The sequence below is a fragment of the Salmo trutta genome, chromosome 19 (assembly GCF_901001165.1).
Source record: "Salmo trutta chromosome 19, fSalTru1.1, whole genome shotgun sequence".
Classification (NCBI taxonomy): domain Eukaryota; kingdom Metazoa; phylum Chordata; class Actinopteri; order Salmoniformes; family Salmonidae; genus Salmo; species Salmo trutta.
The window spans coordinates 30,672,565-30,695,664 of NC_042975.1; the positions used below are offsets into that span (position 1 = coordinate 30,672,565).

General features: G+C 43.0%; 1 protein-coding gene across 3 annotated transcripts in view; it reads left to right on the forward strand.

Annotated features, from left to right (window-relative positions):
• Positions 1-23,100, forward strand: part of LOC115154331 (vacuole membrane protein 1) — a 107,408-nt gene that overhangs the window by 22,615 nt on the left and 61,693 nt on the right. For all 3 annotated transcript variants that reach the window (XM_029700457.1, XM_029700456.1, XM_029700455.1), the window contains exons 4-5: positions 563-653; positions 1,992-2,102. In XM_029700457.1, coding sequence (XP_029556317.1) covers positions 563-653; positions 1,992-2,102 — 202 coding nt within the window. The remainder of the gene's footprint in view (positions 1-562; positions 654-1,991; positions 2,103-23,100) is intronic.

A 23,100-nucleotide genomic window follows, 5' to 3' on the forward strand; every position in this document is an offset into this window, starting at 1 on the left:
TTGTGACAAAACTGCACATTTTAGAGTGGCCTTTTATTGTCCCCAGCACAAGGTGCACCTTTTGTAATGATCATGCTGTTTAATCAGCTTATTGATATGCCACACCTTTCAGGTGGATGGATTATCTTGGCAAAGGATAAAATGCTCACTAACAGGAATGTAAACAAATTTGTGCACAAACTTTGAGAGAAATGTTTTTTTGTGCGTATAGACAGTTACTGGGATTTTTTATTTCAGCTCATAAGATATGGGACCAACACTTTACATGTTGTGTTTATATTGTTGTTTAGTATAAATAACACAAAACAAACAAAAGCAGGCGTAGAGGCTTTTGCCCACCTCTCTCTCACAGATTGACGATCATCACTTGGCCCCACCTGTGTGCTTATCAAGGCTTCACAAGGCTTTCTGGCAGAGCATTTGGCCCAGTTGCTGCTGCCCCCTGGGGATGGAGTGTAGAAGTGGTAGTGTAGTATCTACTAATGCTCCTAAGACCTAAACTACCTAACCTATTCCAAAACACTTCTTTCCCTCCTCCCTCACTCCTCTCTTCTTCCCTCAGGTTATGGCGGCAGAGACATTCAGTCTTGTCTCTGCTGGTGCTGGTCACCCTCTTCTCCATCGCCTACTCGGTTAAAGGAACACATCAGAAGGTGAGGTGTGTGTATGTGTGTGTGTGTGTGTGTGTGTGTGTGTGTGTGTGTGTGTGTGTGTGTGAGCAGCCCTGTCCACACATCATCAGGGGTTGCTAATTAACATCCCTAAGACTTTATAAAGCTGTTGTCTCCCAAAACCACAAGCTGAAAAAATAATATTAAACTTAACACGCACTTACCTTCACCTGACCTATTTACCACATCATGTCCACATGCCCTATTTAATCAGTACATTAGCTGTACCACATGAACAGCTAATATACTGAGTACACACACACACACGTGCGCCCTGTACCAAATTAACAACTGATGTACCACAGCAAAAGTGGCTCGAGATCCAAACAGAATTGCTTTAAGGCTGCAACAATAACCATATTATTTACCATATTAGACTCTTAAGCTCTTGTCCTAAGGTGTTACGTCATTAATTCCTGATAAGCCTAAAAACAATTGGACATGGCTGGCACTTCCCACCCAGGCTTTTTACTAGGTGATGAGAGACGCTGCTGCTGTTTTCCCGGGTTCACAGGGGGTTGCTGGGAAATAGAGTTCCGTGCCAAAAAACCTCCACAGTGTTCCCGTAATCTACACCATCACTGGCCCTTCCAGAAAACAACCTGTCTGCCCATGCTTGAGGAGGAGGTGTTGGTCCATATATAATGGAGGGAGAGATGGGAGGCGGAAGATGGAGGGAGAAAGGGAGAGAATAAGTAAGAAAGGGAGAAAGGAAGAGAGAGCGGGAGAAATGGAGAGAGAGGGAGAAAGGAATAGAGCAAGAGAGAGAGAGCTGATGAAGAGTAGGGGAAATAAACTGGGTAGGAACTGTCTTCCTGGAAGAAGAAGAATGATTCTGTTCTTCTCTCTATTTGTGTTGTTCTGAATCTGAACACTCCTACCCTACGGCCCTGTCCTCTAAACTCTCAACAACAGACACTAGCTTATATTCTCTATCTTATATTCTCACTCCCTCTCTCTCTATCACTTGCCCTCTCTCACCCCTGATGCTCTCTGCTCCTTCTCTTTCTCTCTCTCTATAACTTGCCCTCTCTCGCCCCCTCTGCCCCCTCTCTCTCTCTCTCACTTGCTTTCTTTCCCCCTCTCCCCACTGCTCCCCCTCCCCTCTCTTTCTGTGGTACACTTTGACTTTCTGCCTCTCACGCTTGGCACTGCCTCCTATTTCTCGAGTAGGGTGCACACACCCTCCCTCCCTCCCTCCCTCCTAGTGTCTCTCCTACTTACATTTATTTCACTCTGCCTGAGTCTCTTATGGCTGACAGTCTCTCTGTCTGTCTTTGTCCTGATGTGAAGCTGACACTGTCTGTCCCCTGTGTACAGTATGTGCAACACATGGAGAAGAGGTTCCTGTGGTGTGCCTACTGGGTAGGCTTGGGTATCCTGTCCTCTGTGGGCCTGGGGACTGGCCTGCACACCTTCCTCCTCTACCTGGTAAGAACTCTCTCATTTACCATGCAAATACATGCATCTACCATGTGTCCACTATGCTTAGCTTGAGCCCAAGAAGGCTTTCCTATTCTGTGCAATACATGTTAATGCATCATTTGAGACTCTAAGAACACATATATATACCCTACAAATGCATGCTCATATTTAAATAGCATACGCGCACCTAAGAATATTTCATATACCATGTAAAATCTATTCATACTCAAGTTTAAATATCTCCAGTGTCTGTTTTTTAGTGTATATATATATATATATTTTATTTTATTTTATTACTTTTTAACTCTGCATTGCTGGTTAAGGGCCTGTGTGTAAGCATTTCCCGGTAAAGTCTACACCTGTTGTATTCGGTGCAAGTGACAAATAAAATGTGATTTGATTTGACGTTACTCAAGTCATTCACACTGTGTATGATGCCCATCTCAAACTCAGTGTTGATGTTTTGTGAGTTGCTGCTAAGAGACGAGAGTCTGTAATAGGCTGTAATAGGAGGTTGGAACATGGCTAAAAGTTCAAGGAGATTCCCTGTGTCTCAGAAGAGAGTGTGTGTGTTTGTGTATGTATGCATGTGTGAACGTTTGTGTGCATGCATGCGTGATGTGTGTGTGTGTAGAACATTGTGGTGTTAAGATCTCCTCAGTGAAGAGGCACACACTGCAGCGGGGCGGGCGGGTAGCAGTAGTGTTTTGACAGGCAGTCCAAAAAAGAACGAGCGCACTCAGTGACCCCACTGACTGAGTGCATGCAAGGCTAGCCAACCTTTCTCTCCTCCCTCCCGTTATTTATTTTCCTTCTCTCTCCCTCTCTTTCCTCTCTCTCTCTGCTTCTCTGTCTCGCTCCACCACTCCCTCTCCCTGTTTTGGGTGGCAGTGTGGAGCAGAGGAACAGGGGCTGGCTGGCTGTGCTGCAGATTTGGGTTCCCAAACATCTGGTAGTCTTTACCACTCTGAGAACACTATTAACACTGAGCCACCCATCTGTCATTTGGGAGCAGCATAGTCGCAGTCCCATTGCATAGCCAGTGGAGCTGAACTGGAAACTGTTAAGTGTGTCCTCCATTCTGTGTTTTTGAAAGCCAACTCTCTCTGTGCTCCTATATGTAATTTGAGAAGTTTTTATTTTGTTATTGTTTTGGGTGACCTGACTTACTTTCCAAGACGCCAGTCTGTTTTAAATGAGGATGTCGCCATCTAATGGTATTTTGTGGTAATGGATCAGCAGTTTTTCAGTGCTGTTTGAGGAATCAGTTAAAAGTTGCCTGCTTTTGAATGTGAAGCTAATTGAAGCTGTTGTATTTATGGAGGCTATAGATGGGTGGGTTGTTTAGCAACAAAACCGATCCATGCGCAACTTTGGGGCAAAACAGAGGGGTTGGCTCAGGCTTACATTCAAAATTCATTATTTGACAACAAGTAAACTATATTTAGTTTCTAAATGTTTATTGACATCATAAATACAAATGCATCATTACAGTTATTGGTTAGCTAGCTAGGGAATTTTAGCCATGTTAGCATAGACGTGACATAAGTCAAAACACCTGAAAACAAGACATGGTATCAAGAACAAGATACACCTAGCTGAAACGAGCCACTAACTATTCCCCACATGGCAGCTTCTTGTCATTAGCTAGCTATCTGATGTTCAGAATCATAGCAACACACAGCAGTATTTCCCCCCTGTATTCATTTAACAGCACAACGCTGGAGATTTGATGAGGACAAGGCTGGAGATCACTCTGTCATGCTGATTGAGTTCAAATAACAGACTGGAAGCTTCAAAAGGAGGGTGGTGCTTGGAATCATTGTTCTTCCTCTGTCAACCTTGGTTACCTGCAAGAAAACACGTGCCGTCATCATTGCTTTGCACAAAAAGGGCTTCACAGGCAAGGATATTGCTGCCAGTAAGATTGCACCTAAATCAACCATTTATCGGATCATCAAGAACTTCAAGGAGAGCGGTTCAATTGTTGTGAAGAAGGCTTCAGGGCGCCCAAGAAAGTCCAGCAAGCGCCAGGACTGTCTCCTAAAGTTGATTCAGCTGCGGGATCGGGGCACCACCAGTACAGAGCTTGCTCAGGAATGGCAGCAGGCAGGTGTGAGTGCATCTGCGTGCACAGTGAGGCAAAGACTTTTGGAGGATGGCCTGGTGTCAAGAAGGGCAGCATCAGGGACAGACTGATATTCTGCAAAAGGTACAGGGATTGGACTGCTGAGGACTGGGGTAAAGTCATTTTTTCTGATGAATCCCCTTTCCGATTGTTAGGGGCATCCGGAAAAAAGCTTGTCCGGAGAAGACAAGGTGAGCGCTACCATCAGTCCTGTGTCATGCCAACAGTAAAGCATCCCGAGACCATTCATGTGTGGGGTTGCTCCTCAGCCAAGGGAGTGGGCTCACTCACAATTTTGCCTAAGAACACAGCCATGAATAAAGAATTGTACCAACACATCCTCCGAGAGCAACTTCTCCCAACCATCCAGGAACAGTTTGGTGACGAACAATGCCTTTTCCAGCATGATGGAGCACCTTGCCATAAGGCAAAAGTGACAACTAAGTGGCTCAGGGGAACAAAACATCGCTATTTTGGGTCCAAGGCCAGGAAACTCCCCAGACCTTAATCCCATTGAGAACTTGTGGTCAATCCTCAATAGGCGGGTGGACAAACAAAAACGCACAAATTCTGACAAACTCCAAGCATTGATTATGCAAGAATGGGCTGCCATCAGTCAGGATGTAGCCCAGAAGTTAATTGACAGCATGCCAGGGCGGATTGCAGAGGTAATATGGTATGGTGCCACAGGCTATGGTAAAACATTTTTTTACAAATATGTTATTAGGCAAATTTCTTGGGTGGTTTTATAGATTGATGGCTTGGGCAACATTTGATTTTAACAAATGTTTTAGTTAAAACCCTTTTACGCTTTGAATCAGCCTATATGCATAGGGCTAAATTGAAATGTTTCTTATAGAAGAAATATGAAATGCATAACCATGGTAGCAATTGGAAGGGAACAGTTTCGAGATTATGGCAAAATTATTAGACCAAAGGTGAGGACACAACAGTTCACCAGACACAAGACTGAATCCAAACATTACACTGTTGATTTAATGTGAATTTTACATCTACTGTACTTTTCGCCTCATTTGTTTACAACAAAATCAGAAAATTCTGTAGATACATTCAGTAACATAGGAATATTCCTGTAAAATGTGGGGTATTTGGTGCAACATAAGACAATGACAAGGGTTTGAGTGAGAGGACTAACTGGTGTCTCCAAGTGACTACACACCTCTCTAAAGTGTGCACTTATTAAGTCATTTCAATGCACTTTTATGACTCAAAGAAGAGTCTTTAACTATAAGGTGTTTTTTTGAGCTCTTCTAGCTTTGCCATTGGGGAACTGAAGCAGGCACACTTGTAGTTGTTTTATTTGGAGAACAACCCCACATCCCAGCCCTCAAACAATTAATGTTGTTGTTCACGCAATCCAAAAACGGTCCATTATAAATCACAATCTGGGTCAGGTGGGCATCATTTGAAATTCTGTTCTATTGCCAACATGACTAGCTAAGTTATAAAATACAACAGTACAGTGTTAGGCTTTCCCAATGCAATTCAGGGAAACAGATCATCATTTTGGTGCGTATAGAAAGGAGTCATGATTGTATTCAGGTGCTTGTGCCGTACCTAATTTTCTTCACAGTAGACAAACATAGGCTCATTCTGTTTCAGAACAGCCAAGGGTATGACGCCATGTCATATGGAGGTGTGAAGTGCACATTTGGACTCATAGATGTTTTGTTTGCTTGTATGACATCAAAGGGGTATTTATTATAATCCTCAAGGTCTTATCTTTCAAAATACATAGAGTCCTCTTAATGTACAGCATTTCCCTCACTCAGACAACAAAGAAGTTGCCCAATTAGTGGGAGGAATGGGGCAACTGCTTGTCATGTAAGGTGCTCAAGTTCAGAACAGCTGTCAGTTCAAGTTCAGAACAGCTGTCAGTCAAAACCCATACAGCAGTGTGAAGCGCAGATGCAGAGCTCTGATGTCATGAATAGCATGTTACTGTACAGACACTGCGTTTCAATATAGGAATTATGACAGTCTTATAATTGTTTTGTTTTTAAAGCCCCCGTGACACCCCCTTCCGTGACCTTTGCCACCGCTGCAACAACAAAAAATCCATGAGAAACACTGCATAGCCTTTGCCCTATTTGAGTGCATAATTTTTGTGATGTTGCGTCGGAAGATTTGGATCATTGTGGGTTTGTCCTCTCCTACTCACAGAGGCCTTGGTAGAACCATAGACTTATGGTTAGAACACTGCTCCTTATCTGATCAATCTTGTCCTGACTACTACAGAAAATGTTCACTACTACAGGAAATCATATGTATGTCGGTTATGAGTTTTGCAATGTTCGCAATGTTTGATGGTTGCATTGACTTATTTTCCCTTTCTAGATAGTGTCTTCTACTTCACTGGTTGATGCATCTTTCCTGCTTGGGTTCACAGGGTTCACTGTAAACCCACTTTTGAGAGCAGGAGTTGACACCATTTGTCTGTGAATGTGAATAAGATGCTGTATGCAGTGCATGTAGAGCAGGGATGGGCAACCCTTTCGTAGGCCCGCGGACCAACTAATAAATATATATATATATACACTACCGTTCAAACGTTTGGGGTCACTTAGAAATGTCCTTGTTGTTGAAAGAAAAGCACATATTTTGTCCATTAAAATAACATCAAATTGATCAGAAATACAGTGTCGACATTAATGTTGTAAATGGCTATTGTAGCTGGAAACGGCAGATTTTTTTATGGAATATCTACATAGGTGTACAGAGGCCCATTATCAGCAACCCTCACTCCTGTGTTCCAATGGCATGTTGTGTTAGCTAATCCAAGTTTATCATTTTAAAAGACTAATTGATCATTAGAAAACCCTTTTGCAATTATGTTAGCACTGCTGAAAACGGTTGTCCTGATTTAAAGAAGCAATAAAACTGTCCTTCTTTAGACTAATTGTATATCTGGAGCATCAGCATTTGTGGGTTCGATTACAGGCTCAAAATGGCCAGAAACAAATAACTTTCTTCTGAAACTCGTCAGTCTATTTTTGTTCTGAGAAATGAAGGCTATTCCATGCAAGAAACTGAAGATCTCAAATAATGCTGTGCACTACTCCCTTCACAGAACAGCGCAAACTGGCTCTAACCAGAATAGAAAGAGGAGTGGGAGGCCCTGGTGCACAACTGAGTAAGAGGACAAGTACATAGTTTGAGAAACAGACGCCTCACAAGTCCTCAATTGGCAGCTTCATTAAATGGTACTCGCAAAACACCAGTCTCAACATCAACAGTGAAGAGGCGACTCCGGGATGCTGGCCTTCTAGGCAGAGTTGCAAAGAAATAGCCATATCTCAGACTGGCCAATAAAAATAAAAGATTAAGATGGGCAAAAGAACACAGACACTGGACAGAAGGCCAGCATCCTGGACTCACCTCTTCACTGTTGATGTTGAGACTGGTGTTTTGTGGGTACTATTTAATGAAGCTGCCAGTTGAGGACTTGTGAGGCGTCTGTTCACAGTAGTGTATAAAATATATAAAAATATACAGTACCAGTCAAAAGTTTGGACACACCTACTCATTCCAGGGTTTTTCTTTATTTATACAAATTTCTACATTGTAGAATAATAGTGAAGACATCAAAACTGTGAAATAATACATATGGAATCATGTAGTAACCAAAAAAGTGTTAAGCAATTCAAAATATATTTTATATTTGAGATTCTTCAAATTTTTATTTAATACATTTTTTATTTAACATTTATTTAACTAGGCAAGTCAGTTAAGAACCAAAGTATTTACAATTACGGCCTACTGCAGGGACGGGGGGCTGGGATTAAAAATAAATTAAAGAAGGTAGAGACAACAATACATCACGCAAAGCAGCCACAACTGTCAGTAAGAGTGTCCATGATTGAGTCTTTGAATGAAGAGATTGAAATAAAACTGTCCAGTTTGAGTGTTTGTTGCAGTTCCTTCCAGTCGCTAGCTGCAGCGAACTGAAAAGACGAGCGACCCAGGGATGTATGTGCTTTGGGGCCTTTAACAGAATGTGATTATAACCAACCTTTGCCTTGAAGACAGCTTTGCACACTCTTGGCATTCTCTTAACCAGCTTCATGAGGTAGTCACCTGGAATGCATTTCAACTAACAGGTGTGCCTTGTTAAAAGTACATTTGTGGAATTTCTTTCCTTAATGCGTTTGAACCAATCAGTTATGTTGTGACAAGGTATGTGTGGTATACAGAAGATAGCCCTATTTGGTAAAAGACCAAGTCCATATTATGGCAAGAACAGCTCAAATAACCAAAGAGAAATGACAGCCCATCATGAAGGTCAGTCAATATGGAACATTTCAAGAACTTTGAAAGTTTCAATTGCAGTCGCAAAAACCATCAAGCGCTATGATGAGGACCGCCACAGGAAAGGAAGTTCATTAGAGTTCACTGCACATCAGATTACATCCCAAATAAATGCTTCACAGAGTTCAAGTAACAGTCGCATCTCAACATCAACTGTTCAGAGGAGACTGTGTGAATCAGGCCTTCATGGTCGAAACCACTACTAAAGTATATCAATAAGAAGAAGAGTACTGCTTGGGCCAACACAAGAAATGGACATTAGACCGGTGGAAAACTGTTTTTTGGTCTGATGAGTCAAAATTCGAGATTTTTGGTTCCAACCGCCATGTCTTTGTGAGACACAGAGTAGGTGAACGGATGATCTCTGCATGTGTGGTTCCCACAGTGAAGCATGGAGGAGGAGGTATGATGGTGTGGGGGTGCTTTGCTGGTGACACTGACAGTGATTTATTTTGAATTCCAGGCACACTAAACCAGCATGGCTACCACAGCATTCTGCAGCGATACGCCATCCCATCTGGTTTGCGCTTAGTGGGACTATCATTTGTTTTTCAACAGGACAATGAGCCAGAACACACCTCCCGGCTGTGTAAGGGCTATTTGACCAAGAAGGAGAGTGATGGAGTGCTGCATCCGATGACCTGGCCTCCACAATCACCGACCTCAACCCAATTGAGATGGTTTGGGATGAGTTGGACCGCAGAGGGAAGTAAAAGCAGCCAACAAGTGCTCAGCATATGTGGGAACTCCTTTAAGACTGTTGGAAAAGCATTCCTCGTGAAGCTGGTTGAGAAAATGCCAAGAGTGTGCAAAGCTGTCATCAAGGCAAAGGGTTGCTGTTTTGAAGAATCTGTGGAACACTTTTTTGCTTACTACATGATTCCATAGGTGTTATTTCATAGTTTTGATGTCTTCACTATTATTCTACAATGTAGAAAATAGTAAAAATAAAGAAAAACCCTTGAAAGTAAGTGTGTCCAAACTTTTGACTGTTACTGTCATATATGTCATGACTTCTGCCGAAGTCGATGCCTCTCCTTGTTCGGGCGGTGTTCGGCAGTCGATGTCGCCGGTCTTCTAGCCATCGCCGATCCATTTGTTTTGTCTCGATTTCCCACACACCTGGTTCTCATTTCCCTCATTATGTGTTGTGTATTTAACCCTCTGTTTCCCCCATGTCTTTGTGTGGTATTGTTTATCTGTTTTCATGTATGCACACGTTAGGCTGGTTGCGCTGGGTTATGTTCAATACGTATTTGTATTTCTTGTTTGTTTGTGCCGTGTGCTTTTTGTTCGCCAAATAAAAGGCTCCGTTTTGCTACCAGATATCTGCTCTCCTGCACCTGACTTCCTACAGACCTTCACGCATATATATATACACACACACACACACACACACACACACACACACACACACACACACACACACACACTCTCAGCAAAAAAAAGAAACTGCCCTTTTTCAGGACCCTGTCTTTCAAAGATAATTCATAAAAATCCAAATAACTTCACAGATCTTCATTGTAAAGGGTTGAAACACTGTTACCCATGCTTGTTCAATGACCCATAAACAATGAATGAACATGCACCTGTGGAACAGTCGTTAAGACACTAACAGCTTACAGACGGTAGGCAATTAAGGTCACAGTAATGAAAATTTAGGACACTAAAGAGGCCTTTCTACTGACTCTGAAAAACACCAAACGAAAGATGCCCAGGGTCCTTGCTCATCTGCGTGAACGTGCCTTAGGCATGCTGCAAGGAGGCATGAGGACTGCAGATGTGGCCAGAGCAGTAAATTGCAATGTCCATACTGTGAGACGCCTAAGACAGCGCTACAGGGAGACAGGACGGACAGCTGATCATCCTCGCAGTGGCAGACCATGTGTAACAACACCTGCACAGGATCGGTACATCCGAACATCACACCTGCAGGACAGGTACAGGATGGCAACAACAACTGCATGAGTTACACCAGGAACGCACAATCCCTCCTCTATTACTAGTTTATCTAGCCTGTCCTGCATTGCATATAATCGATGCGGTGCGCATTCGCGAAAAAGGACGGTCGTTGCTCCAACTTGTACCTAACCATAAACATCAATGTCTTTCTTAAATCAATACACAAGTATATATTTTTTAACCTGCATATTTAGTTAATATTGCCTGCTAACATGAATTTCTTTTAACTAGGGAAAATGTGTCACCTCTGCTACAGAGTCAGGGTATATGCAGCAGTTTGGACCGCCTGGCTCGTTGCGAACTGGTGAATACTATTTCTTCCTAACAAAGACAGCCATCTTCGCCAAACGGGGGATGATTTAACAAAAGCGCATTTGCAAAAAAAGCACAATCCTTGCACGACTGTACCTAACCATAAACATCAATGCCTTTCTTAAAATCAATACACAGAAGTATATATTTTTAAACCTGCATATTTAGCTAAAAGAAATCCAGGTTAGCAGGCAATAATAACCAGGTGAAATTGTGTCACTTCTCTTCCGTTCATTGCACACAGAGTCAGGGTATATGCAACAGTTTGGGCCACCTGGCTCGTTGCGAACTAATTTGCCAGAATTTTACGTAATTATGACATAACATTGAAGGTTGTGCAATGTAACAGGAATATTTAGACTTATGGATGCCACCCGTTAGATAAAATACGGAACGGTTCCGTATTTCACTGAAAGAATAAACGTGATAGTTTCCGGATTCGACCATATTAATGACCTAAGGCTCGTGTTTCTGTGTGTTTGTTATATTATAATTAAGTCTATGATTTGATAGAGCAGTCTGACTGAGCGATGGTAGGCACCAGCAGGCTCGTAAGCATTCATTCAAAACAGCACTTTCGTGCATTTTGCCAGCAGCTCTTCGCAATGGATTGCGCTGTGTATGACTTCAAGCCTGTCAACTCCCAAGATTAGGCTGGTGTAACCGATATGAAATGGCTAGCTAGTTAGCGGGTGCGCACTAATAGCGTTTCAAACGTCACTCGCTCTGAGACTCGGAGTAGTTGTTTCCCTTGCTCTACATGGGTAACGCTGCTTCGAGGGTGGCTGTTGTCGATGTGTTCCTGGTTCGAGCCCAGGTAGGAGCGAGGAGAGGGACGGAAGCTAAACTGTTACACTGGCAATACTAAAGTGCCTATAAGAACATCCAATAGTCAAAGGTATATGAAATACAAATCGTATAGAGAGAAATAGTCCTATAATTCCTATAATAACTACAACCTAAAACTTCTTACCTGGGAATATTGAAGACTCATGTTAAAAGGAACCACCAGCTTTCATATGTTCTCATGTTCTGAGCAAGGAACTTAAACGTTAGCTTTCTTACATGGCACATAATGCACTTTTACTTTCTTCTCCAACACTTTGTTTTTGCATTATTTAAACCAAATTGCATTATTTATTTGAGGCTAAATAGATTTTATTGATGTATTATATTAGGTTAAAATAATAGTTAATTCAGTATTGTTGTAATTGTTATTATTACAAATACATTTGTAAAAAAAATTGGCCGATTAATCGGTATTGGGGTTTATGGACCCCAAATAATCGGTATCGGTGGCGAAAAATCATAATCGGTCGACCTCTATTACACATGTTAAGTTTGCTGAAAATAAACACAGTTGACAGTGAGAGGACATTTTTCTTTTTTTTGCTGAGTTTATATCTGGGGAAGTAGGTGAAGTGATTGGTGTACGTCGACTGACCTGGATGGAGTAAGGAAACCCACTCCGTTCGTATTATAGCTTTTTTTCATAAGTCTCTCCCTTTAATGTAAAGCTAGGCTTTATGAGATACCCAGTTAGAGCCTTTGCACAAGCCCCTCCAGTGTTATAAATGCAAAAGATTTGGGCTTGTATCAAGTGTATGAAGACAGGAAGAGGGCATGACAAAACCTATTCCCCCCTCAGGAGACTGAAAAGATTTGGTATGGGTCCTCAGATCCTCAAAAGGTTCTACAGTTGCACCATCAAGAGCATCCTGATGGGCTGCATCACTGCCTGGAATGGCAACTGCTCGGCCTCTGACCGCAAGGCAGAGATACCTCCAGCAGCGTGTGTGCATTTACTCAATGTGTGGCCAAGCTTCCTGCCATCCAGGACCTATATACTAGGTGGAGTCAGAGAAAGGCCCTAAAAATTGTCAAAGACTCCAGCCACCCAAGTTATAGACTGTTCTGTCTGCTACTGCACAGCAAGTGGTACCGGAGAGCCAAGTCTAGGTCCAAGAGGCTTTGTTCAGGGACACATTCCATTTATGTTAGTCACATGTCTGTGGAACTTGTTCAGTTTATGTCTCAGTTGATGAATCTTGTTATGTTCATACAAATATTTACACATGTTAAGTTTGCTGAAAATAAACGCAGTTGACAGTGAGAGGACGTTTATTTTTTTGCTGAGTTTATATATATATATATATATATATATAATTTTATTTTTACTCAGTCGGGGTCTCAACTTACTGTTGACAGTTAGAGTAATAGAATACGCAAGGTGCAATTTCGAAATTTGGTGGGCGTCAGCCGTCACTAAATTAGCCCATGTCGGCCCATGATTGGTAAGTTAGTCTAGCGAGCCACTCATGATGAGTTCTGTTTTTTTGTGGGCCCCACCACCATCAAAGTTGCCCATCCCTGATGTAGAGGTACTCTCTCCTTTAGGAGGTAACACCATTGGACTCAGTTATAGCAGTCCTATAGGAAGAGTCACTGAGAGGTCATGATGTCACAGGGATTCCTATATTAACCAGAGCTTCCTGTGGACGTTGTACAAAACAGATGCTTCCTAAGGACATAAAGGGCTCTGCTTATGAGGTGTTTTATGACTTGAGTGTCATCATGTGACTCTCACTTCCTGTGTCTGATATAGTGGCATGAGATGAGACAGAGGCCTCTGTTCTAAAAGGCAATGTCTTTTCTATTCATTTATGTCTGAAATGTACAGGATGTGGCGCTCTCCTGATCACAATGGTGATTCTGTATAATATCCCAATAGTGTGTTGTACCATCAGCACTCAGCAGAGGGAGATAGTATCAGGACAACTTCCGCGCTGAATCTGTCTCACTCAGACAGTGAAGAGGAGGATCTCCTGTTCACTGACATTGAAATTTCTGCACTTGTCTCCTTTGTGTTTGTGTCCCAGTGAGACGGTGAGCTACTGAGTATATATGGACAAGACTGGCTATTGGATAAACACACACATGCCCCCTGTCCTAGGTTGAAGAGTTTGGGGCGGCAGGTAGTGGTTAGAGCATTGGGCTGGTAACCGAAAGGTTGCTGGATCGAATCCCCGAGTTGACAAGGTAAAAATCTGTTGTTCTGCCCCTGAACAAGGCTGTTAACCCACTGTTCCCCGGTAGACCGTCATTGTAAATTAGAATTTGTTCTTAACTGACTTGCCTAGTTAAATAAAGGTTAAATAAAAAATATGATTCACCCAGCTGCTTAGAAAGTACTGCTCTTAAAAACAATAGAGTTGTGAATGCACCTCAAAACCAGAGGGTCGGCAGAGAGACCGTGATGACCTTAGTTTTCCTGTTATGTGTGTGTGTTCAGTCTCAGCTCAGACACATGACTCAGCGCTCCTGCTTCTGGACCATCTGCTCCAGCAACACAGCCTTTATTTACAGAGCCTATCCCCTCTTTACCCACCCTCTCAACCCATCCACCCACACAGTGGGCACAGCTCTCACAGCAGGGGCCTGGGGTGGAGGCGTCCCTGTGCCAGGGCACATCAGAGGGGGAGGAAGGAGGGGATGGAGGAAGGGGAGAGAAAGGGGGAGGGAGGCCCTGTGACTTGCTGAGGCGTGGTTCCCCACTAACTGGATCTCTGACACAACAGTCTCCACTCCCATGGGGTTTAGGTCCCAGAATACACACATCCTACACACACTTCTACGTCTTTGTCCTATACCTGAGTCCATCAGTAACTACGATGAAAGTGGTGATGATGATGAGGGTATGATGAAGACTATGAGTGATTACCCTCTTGTCACAGCATCTAGAGGAGTTGTTTTGTTTGTTTGTGTCATGTGTTTTGTCAACCACGACTGATGTGTCAGTATATCATATGAATCCAGTTTTAATGGGCCTGGGTGATGGATGACTGGGACTTGGGGAAATCTAGGCAAAGCTGTAAATAGTTTTGACGAGAGCTCATTTGAGTCATCCACCATTAAGTTGCATTCAATAATGGCTTTTGTCATTAAGTAATTATGGGAAGCTTAGAAAATTGCTGTGATTAACAGTAAATCAACAGCAACAAAGTATTAAAAAAAGCATTATATTCGAAGTCGAACACATTTGTGTTTGGATAAAAGCAACCACGTGCCCCAGGGCCCCGACCTCCAGCCCCCGCCCCCCAGATAGCCCCCGCCCCCCAGATAGCCCCCGCCCCCCAGATAGCCCCCGCCCCTCCAGCCCCCACCCCCCAGATAGCCCCCGCCCTCCAGCCCCCGCCCCCAGATAGCCCCCGCCCCCCCGCCCCTCCAGCCCCCGCCCCCCAGATAGCCCCCGCCCCCCCGACCTCCAGCCCCCGCCCCCCAGATAGCATATGAACATGTCAAAAGCAAAGACAATGTGTAGAATAGCTGGAAATTAGCTTTAAAAATGCAAAGGTTTCTCTTATGACTTGTGAAGAATAGCATGAGATGAGCTATAAAATAGCACATTTTTCTCTGTCCCAAAGGCAAAATTCGCAGAATTGCAGGAAATGTGCTTTAAAACGGCAAAATGTTCTCTAAGCCTCATGAAAAAAATGTGTAGAGTAGAATGATAAAACTGCACATGTTTCTCTGCGAACAGAGGTACGGTAGGTGCCCCAGGGCCCCAAATGCAGTAGTTCGGCCGTGTGTGTGTGTGTGTTTTATGACTATCACTATAATGTCAGTTAAACCTGCAGAAAACACTAGCTGTTCTTGGTATTATAAAAAGACTATAGTGTTTGTCTAAGCAGTGTGATTTACCATGTCTTGTCTTTCAGAAATAACCCAGAGGATTAAATAAATAAAGGAGACATTCTGTAGTTTTCTATATCCAGACTTGTAGGATTTTCTAAATTACACGTTGTAGAATGGTTTGCATAGCTTAAACACATTTTCCCCAGAAAAGCCCCTGAAATTAAGTTTTACTGTTGACCAACACAGCTCAAATGAACAACAACACTGTGTAAGAGCGTGCCAGCCACCATCTGTAGTATCTTTCCACTCAGTCATATCAGTGCTGGACTATTGTCTAGTTACAAATCTAGATGCCTATCACATTCAGAGTCATGCAGACACCTACACAGTACAAAGCCATTTCAATTCATCCAGAGAAACAAATGAACAAACTCCATTACACCCACACTGACACTCACGTTTCCTCTGAAACACACGCACATGCATGCACACACACACTCAAGCACGTACGCATGCACACACACAGACACTTTTCACACTCTCAAACAAGCCCCCTCACACGAGCACACACACACAGGTGAACACACACTAGAGGTTGACATGGGAATAGGACTCCTGTGGGTCTTACAGGATTCTGTCAGGAATGGGATTCAATTTCTAGAGTCAAGTTCGGGACAGGATAGGACTGGATCAACAGTCTACAGGAATGGGCAGAACAGGAATAGTTATAAACTGAGTTTTTTGGGTGGAAATATGTAATGTGTGGAGCATTTCATGAAAACAACAACTGTGTAGGCTAAATAATGTTTTACTTAAGAAATCAAATCAAATTGTATTGGTCACATAGACATATTTAGCTGATGTTATGTGGGTATAGTGAAATGCTTGTGTTCCTAGCTCCAACAGTGCAGTAGTACCTAACAGTTCACAACAATACACTCTAATCTAAACCAATGGAATTAAGAATTATATAAATATTAGATCGAGCAATGTCGGAGTGGCATTGACTAAAATACAGTAGGATAGAATACAGTATAACAGATGAGTAAAGCAGTATGTAAACATTATTTAAACATTATTAAAGTGACTAGCATTCCATTATTAAAGTGACCAGTGATTCCAAGTCTATGTACATAGGGCAGCAGCCTCTAAGGTGCAGGGTTGAGTAACCAGGTGGTAGCCGGCTAGTGATGACTATTTAACAGTCTGATGGCCTTGAGATAGAAGCTGTTTTTCAGTCTCTCGGTCCAAGCTTTGATGCACCTGTACTGACCTCGCCTTCTGGATGATAGCGGGGTGAACAGGCAGTGGCTCGGGTGGTTGATGTCCTTGATGATCTTTTTGGCCTTCCTGTGACATCGGGTGCTGTAGGTGTCCTGGAGGGCAAGTCGTTTGCCCCCGGTGATTTGTTGGGCGGACCGCACTACCCTCTTGAGAGCCCTGCGGTTGCGGGCGTTGCAGTTGCTGTACCAAGCGATGATACATCCCGACAGGATGATCTTACCTGTTTCAATACGCAAAGGCAATATCCCTGATCTTACCTGTTTCAATACGCAGAGGCAATATCCCTGATCTTACCTGTTTCAATACGCAGAGGCAATATCCCTGATCTTACCTGTTTCAATACGCAGAGGAAATATCCCTGATCTGACCTGTTTCAATACGCAGAGGAAATATCCCTGATCTGACCTGTTTCAATACGCAGAGGAAATATCCCTGATCTGACCTGTTTCAATACGCAGAGGAAATATCCCTGATCTGACCTGTTTCAATATGCAGAGGAAACATCCCTGATCTGACCTGTTTCAATACGCAGAGGCAATATCCCTGATCTTACCTGTTTCATTACGCAGAGGCAATATCCCTGATCTGACCTGTTTCAATACGCAGAGGAAATATCCCTGATCTGACCTGTTTCAATATGCAGAGGTGTCACGTCCTGACCAGTAAAAGGGGTTGTTTGTTATTGTAGTTTGGTCAGGGTGTGGCAGGGGGTGTTTGTTTAGTGTGTTTCGGGGTTTTTTGGGCAGTGTTCTATGTTAGTATATTTCTATGTCTGTGTCTATTTAGTCTATTTCTATGTTCAGGGTTTTTGGTTTGGCCTTCAATTAGAAGCAGCTGTTCTTCGTTGCTTCTAATTGGAGGTCATATTTAACTAGGGGTTTTTGTCACTGTGTTTGTGGGTAGTTGTTTCCTGTTCCGTGTATAGCGTGTTGCCTTCTGTCTTCGTCGGTGTTTGTTATTTTGTTCAGTGTTCACATTCCTTCTCAATAAAAGAAGATGAGTATACACATTCCCGCTGCATTTTGGTCTAATCCCTACGACGAACGTTACAAGAGGCAATATCCCTGATCTTACCTTTTTCAATCAGCAGAGGCAATATCCCTGATCTTACCTGTGCACACAGCGATCTCTTGTTTTTAGATAGGTTATACATAATATCTCTCACACACAAATTCATCCTTAATCAAACAGAAGGTTCTCAATTTGGGTTTATGATTAATCTCCTCCACCCATTCTTTTTTATATTGCATCAACAGTTTTTTTAAAATCATATCTATGTCTCCCTTCATACAGATGTTCACAGTCAGACTGTTGAAAAAGGTCAGACATTTCAGTTGCCCAGGCTCCGCCTATGGATAGATCCCATTGAAAAAATGTACTAGCTATTCTGGCAGTTGACATCTCCAACAACCTATTCCAAAGTCTCACCATACGCACCTTCCATCTCACCTCACAGGGTTCCCAGCCCATGTCCAACAACCTATTCTAAAGTCTCACCATACACACCTTCCAACTCACCTCACAGGGTTCCCAGCCCATGTCCAACAGTCTATTCTAAAGTCTCACCATACACACCTTCCATCTCACCTCACAGGGTTCCCAGCCCATGTCCACAGTTATTGCAAGTATAGGTGCAAACTTGTGGACACCTAAAAAGTAACGTACTGCTCTGTTATGGACATGTTCATTTTTTAGATACCTTTTAGCACCCCACACTCCTGCTGAATAGTCCAGAACAGGACACAGGCATGTCTGATACAGTTTGGAATACGTGGCATAACCAATATCTTTGAGTGTTTTTGTTTTTCCAATAACTCCTCCAAGAGCTCTACTCGCTGAGTCGGCCAGGGCAGATGTTGCGTATAGAAAGGTAATATGTTCATCAACAAAAAGACCCAAATATTTATAAATGCTAGTAAACTCAAGAATGTCTTCACCAAAACAAAACTGAAAAACACTTATCTTAGTACCTGGTTTTCTAAAAGTCATTATCCGTGTTTTAGTCTGTTAATCATGAGTCTCCATCTTTTACTCCAATTGACTGCACATAATAACATGTTCTGCAGGTCTTGTTCAGTTTCTGCCATCTAAATAATATCATCAGCATGTAAGATGTCAGGGTTAAAAGTCTGGTTGTTAGCTGGCAGAATGGGTGAGTGAATATTGTTTCCTGTCATAATGTGCCCTGTCATTTGCCACAGGCAGCCCTTGGCAGCTGTAGAACACAGTGGAATATGGTTGAGTATTCAAGAAGACAAGAGCGACAAATCTATGGTGGTGGATATGTGTTCCATGCTTATCCAGTCGAGAAACACAATGGCTCTTTATCCAGTAGAGGAACACACTGGCTCTTTATCCAGTAGAGGAACACACTGGCTCTTTATCCAGTAGAGGAACACACTGGCTCTTTATCCAGTAGAGGAACACACTGGCTCTTTATCCAGTCGAGGAACACAATGGCTCTTTATCCAGTCGAGGAACACAATGGCTCTTTATCCAGTAGAGGAACACACTGGCTCTTTATCCAGTAGAGGAACACACTGGCTCTTTATCCAGTAGAGGAACACACTGGCTCTTTATCCAATAGAGGAACACACTGGCTCTTTATCCGGTCGAGGAACACACTGGCTCTTTATCCGGTCGAGGAACACACTGGCTCTTTATCCAGTAAATGAACACACTGGCTCTTTATCCAGTAAAGGAACACACTGGCTCTTTATCCAGTAAAGGAACACACTGGCTCTTTATCCAGTAGAGGAACACACTGGCTCTTTATCCAGTAAATGAACACACTGGCTCTTTATCCAGTAGAGGAACACACTGGCTCTTTATCCAGTAAATGAACACACTGGCTCTTTATCCAGTAGAGGAACACACTGGCTCTTTATCCAGTCGAGGAACACACTGGCTCCTTATCCAGTCGAGGAACACACTGGCTCTTTATCCAGTAGAGGAACACACTGGCTCTTTATCCAGTAGAGGAACACACTGGCTCTTTATCCAGTAGAGGAACACACTGGCTCTTTATCCAGTAGAGGAACACACTGGCTCTTTATCCAGTAAATGAACACACTGGCTCTTTATCCGGTAGAGGAACACACTGGCTCTTTATCCGGTAGAGGAACACACTGGCTCTTTATCCGGTGGAGGAACACACTGGCTCTTTATCCGGTCGAGGAACACACTGGCTCTTTATCCAGTAAATGAACACACTGGCTCTTTATCCAGTAGAGGAACACACTGGCTCTTTATCCAGTAGAGGAACACACTGGCTCTTTATCCAGTAGAGGAACACACTGGCTCTTTATCCAGTAGAGGAACACACTGGCTCTTTATCCAGTAGAGGAACACACTGGCTCTTTATCCAGTCGAGGAACACAATGGCTCTTTATCCAGTCGAGGAACACAATGGCTCTTTATCCAGTAGAGGAACACACTGGCTCTTTATCCAGTAGAGGAACACACTGGCTCTTTATCCAGTAGAGGAACACACTGGCTCTTTATCCAGTAGAGGAACACACTGGCTCTTTATCTAATAGAGGAACACACTGGCTCTTTATCCAATAGAGGAACACACTGGCTCTTTATCCGGTCGAGGAACACACTGGCTCTTTATCCGGTCGAGGAACACACTGGCTCTTTATCCAGTAAATGAACACACTGGCTCTTTATCCAGTAAAGGAACACACTGGCTCTTTATCCAGTAAAGGAACACACTGGCTCTTTATCCAGTAGAGGAACACACTGGCTCTTTATCCAGTAAATGAACACACTGGCTCTTTATCCAGTAGAGGAACACACTGGCTCTTTATCCAGTAGAGGAACACACTGGCTCTTTATCCAGTAAATGAACACACTGGCTCTTTATCCAGTAGAGGAACACACTGGCTCTTTATCCAGTAAATGAACACACTGGCTCTTTATCCAGTAGAGGAACACACTGGCTCTTTATCCAGTCGAGGAACACACTGGCTCTTTATCCAGTAGAGGAACACACTGGCTCCTTATCCAGCCGAGGAACACACTGGCTCCTTATCCAGTAGAGGAACACGCTGGCTCTTTATCCAGTAGAGGAACACACTGGCTCTTTATCCAGTAGAGGAACACACTGGCTCTTTATCCAGTAAATGAACACACTGGCTCTTTATCCAGTAGAGGAACACACTGGCTCTTTATCCAGTAGAGGAACACACTGGCTCTTTATCCAGTCGAGGAACACACTGGCTCTTTATCCAGTCGAGGAACACACTGGCTCTTTATCCAGTAGAGGAACACACTGGCTCTTTATCCAGTAGAGGAACACACTGGCTCTTTATCCTGTAGAGGAACACACTGGCTCTTTATCCAGTAGAGGAACACACTGGCTCTTTACCCAGTAGAGGAACACACTGGCTCTTTACCCAGTAGAGGAACACACTGGCTCTTTATCCAGTAGAGGAACACACTGGCTCTTTATCCAGTAGAGGAACACACTGGCTCCTTATCCAGTCGAGGAACACACTGGCTCCTTATCCAGTCGAGCAACACACTGGCTCTTTATCCAGTAGAGGAACACACTGGCTCTGGACTGACAGGAGGGTAACACAACTGTGTTTCTCTGTGGAAAAGCTGTTTTATTTGAACACAAACAATACTTTATGTACACACTCTCACCCAGTCGTTCCCTTATCTTTAAGGGTCAGGGTTAGTTTGTTTAGTTAGAGGTTCAAGCAGCGAAGCTGGGTGAAACCCTATTGTATTAGTTGCCATTATTAGTCCAGCTCTCTGCGGATTTGGTAAAAAAAATGCAAATTCCTGTGAGATGGTAAGGCCTAGTAGGGAGCAACTTGGCATAATGGTAATGGCTAATGGGCCAACCCGCTCTTGCAATGCCAATGTCAATTGGCCAGATGGTGGCGCTATAACATGCAATTGAAAAAGCTAACTTTGAAAGGTCACGCCTCTCACCCCATTTGACCTAGAGACATGAAATTTGGTACATGGGTCCCTCTCCTCACAAGGAACACATTTGCTTCAAATACCCATAAGAGCCGTCATGATGGGTTGTACGCCATTTTGAATTTTGTGAAAAACACTTCAAACGCTGCTCCTCTGGCTATCAATTGACGATCTGCACGAAACATGATATATAGCATCTATGGACCAAGGTCTCTCAAAGCAATATTTTCCAGGCTAGTATCTCAAACAACATGGCTGTTACTCACCAATAAACATTCCCTTGGGTGTGGTCAGGAACATAAATTCAAAGAGATCCAACATGGTTATTTGAATTGTAATAAAACTTGCTATACAATACCGGTCAAAGGTTTTAGAACACCTACTCATTCCAGAGTTGTACTTTTTTTTACAATTTTCTACATTGTAGAATAATAGTGAAGACATCACAACTATGAAATAACACATATGGATTCATGTAGTAACCAAAAAGTTTTAAACAAATCAAAATATATTTGAGATGATTCAAATAGCCACCCTTTGCCTTGATGACAGCTTTGCGCACTCTTGGCATTCTCTCAACCAGCTTCATGAGGTAGTCACTTGGAATGCATTTCAATTAACAGGGTTGCCTTCTTAAAAGTTAATTTGTGGAATTTCTTTCCTTAATGTGTTTTAGCCAATCAGTTATGTTGTGACAAGGTAGGGGGGCATACAGAAGTTTTCCCTATTTGCTAAAAGACCAAGTCCATATTATGGCAAGAACAGCTCAAATAAGCAAAGAGAAACGACAGTCCATCATTACTTTAAGACATGGTCAGTCAATACGGAACATTTCAAGAACTTTGAAAGTTTCTTCAAGTGCAGTCGCAAAAACCACCAAACGCTATGATGAAACTGGCTCTCATGAGGACCGCCACAGAAATGGAAGACCCAGAGTTACCTCTGCTGTGCAGGAAAAGGTCATTAGAGTTACCAGCCTCAGAAATTGCAGCCCAAATAAATGCTTCACAGAGTTCAAGTAACAGACACATCTCAACATCCAACTGTTCAGAGGAGACTGTGTGAATCAGGCCTTCATGGTCGAATTTCTGCAAAGAAACTACTACTAAAGGACACCAATAAGAAGAAGAGACTTGCTTGGGCCAAGAGACATGAGCAATGGACATTAGACTGGTAGAAATCTGTAATTTGGTCTGATGAGTCCAAATTGGAGATTTTTGGTCCCAACCGCCATGTCTTTGTGAGACGCAGTATGGGTGAACGGATGATCTCCGCATGTGTATTTCCCACTGTAAAGCATGGAGGAGTTATGATGTAGGGGTGCTTTGCTGCTGACACGGTGTTTGATTTATTTAGAAGGCACACTTAACCAGCATGGCTACCACAGCATTCTGCAGCGATACGCCACCCCATCTG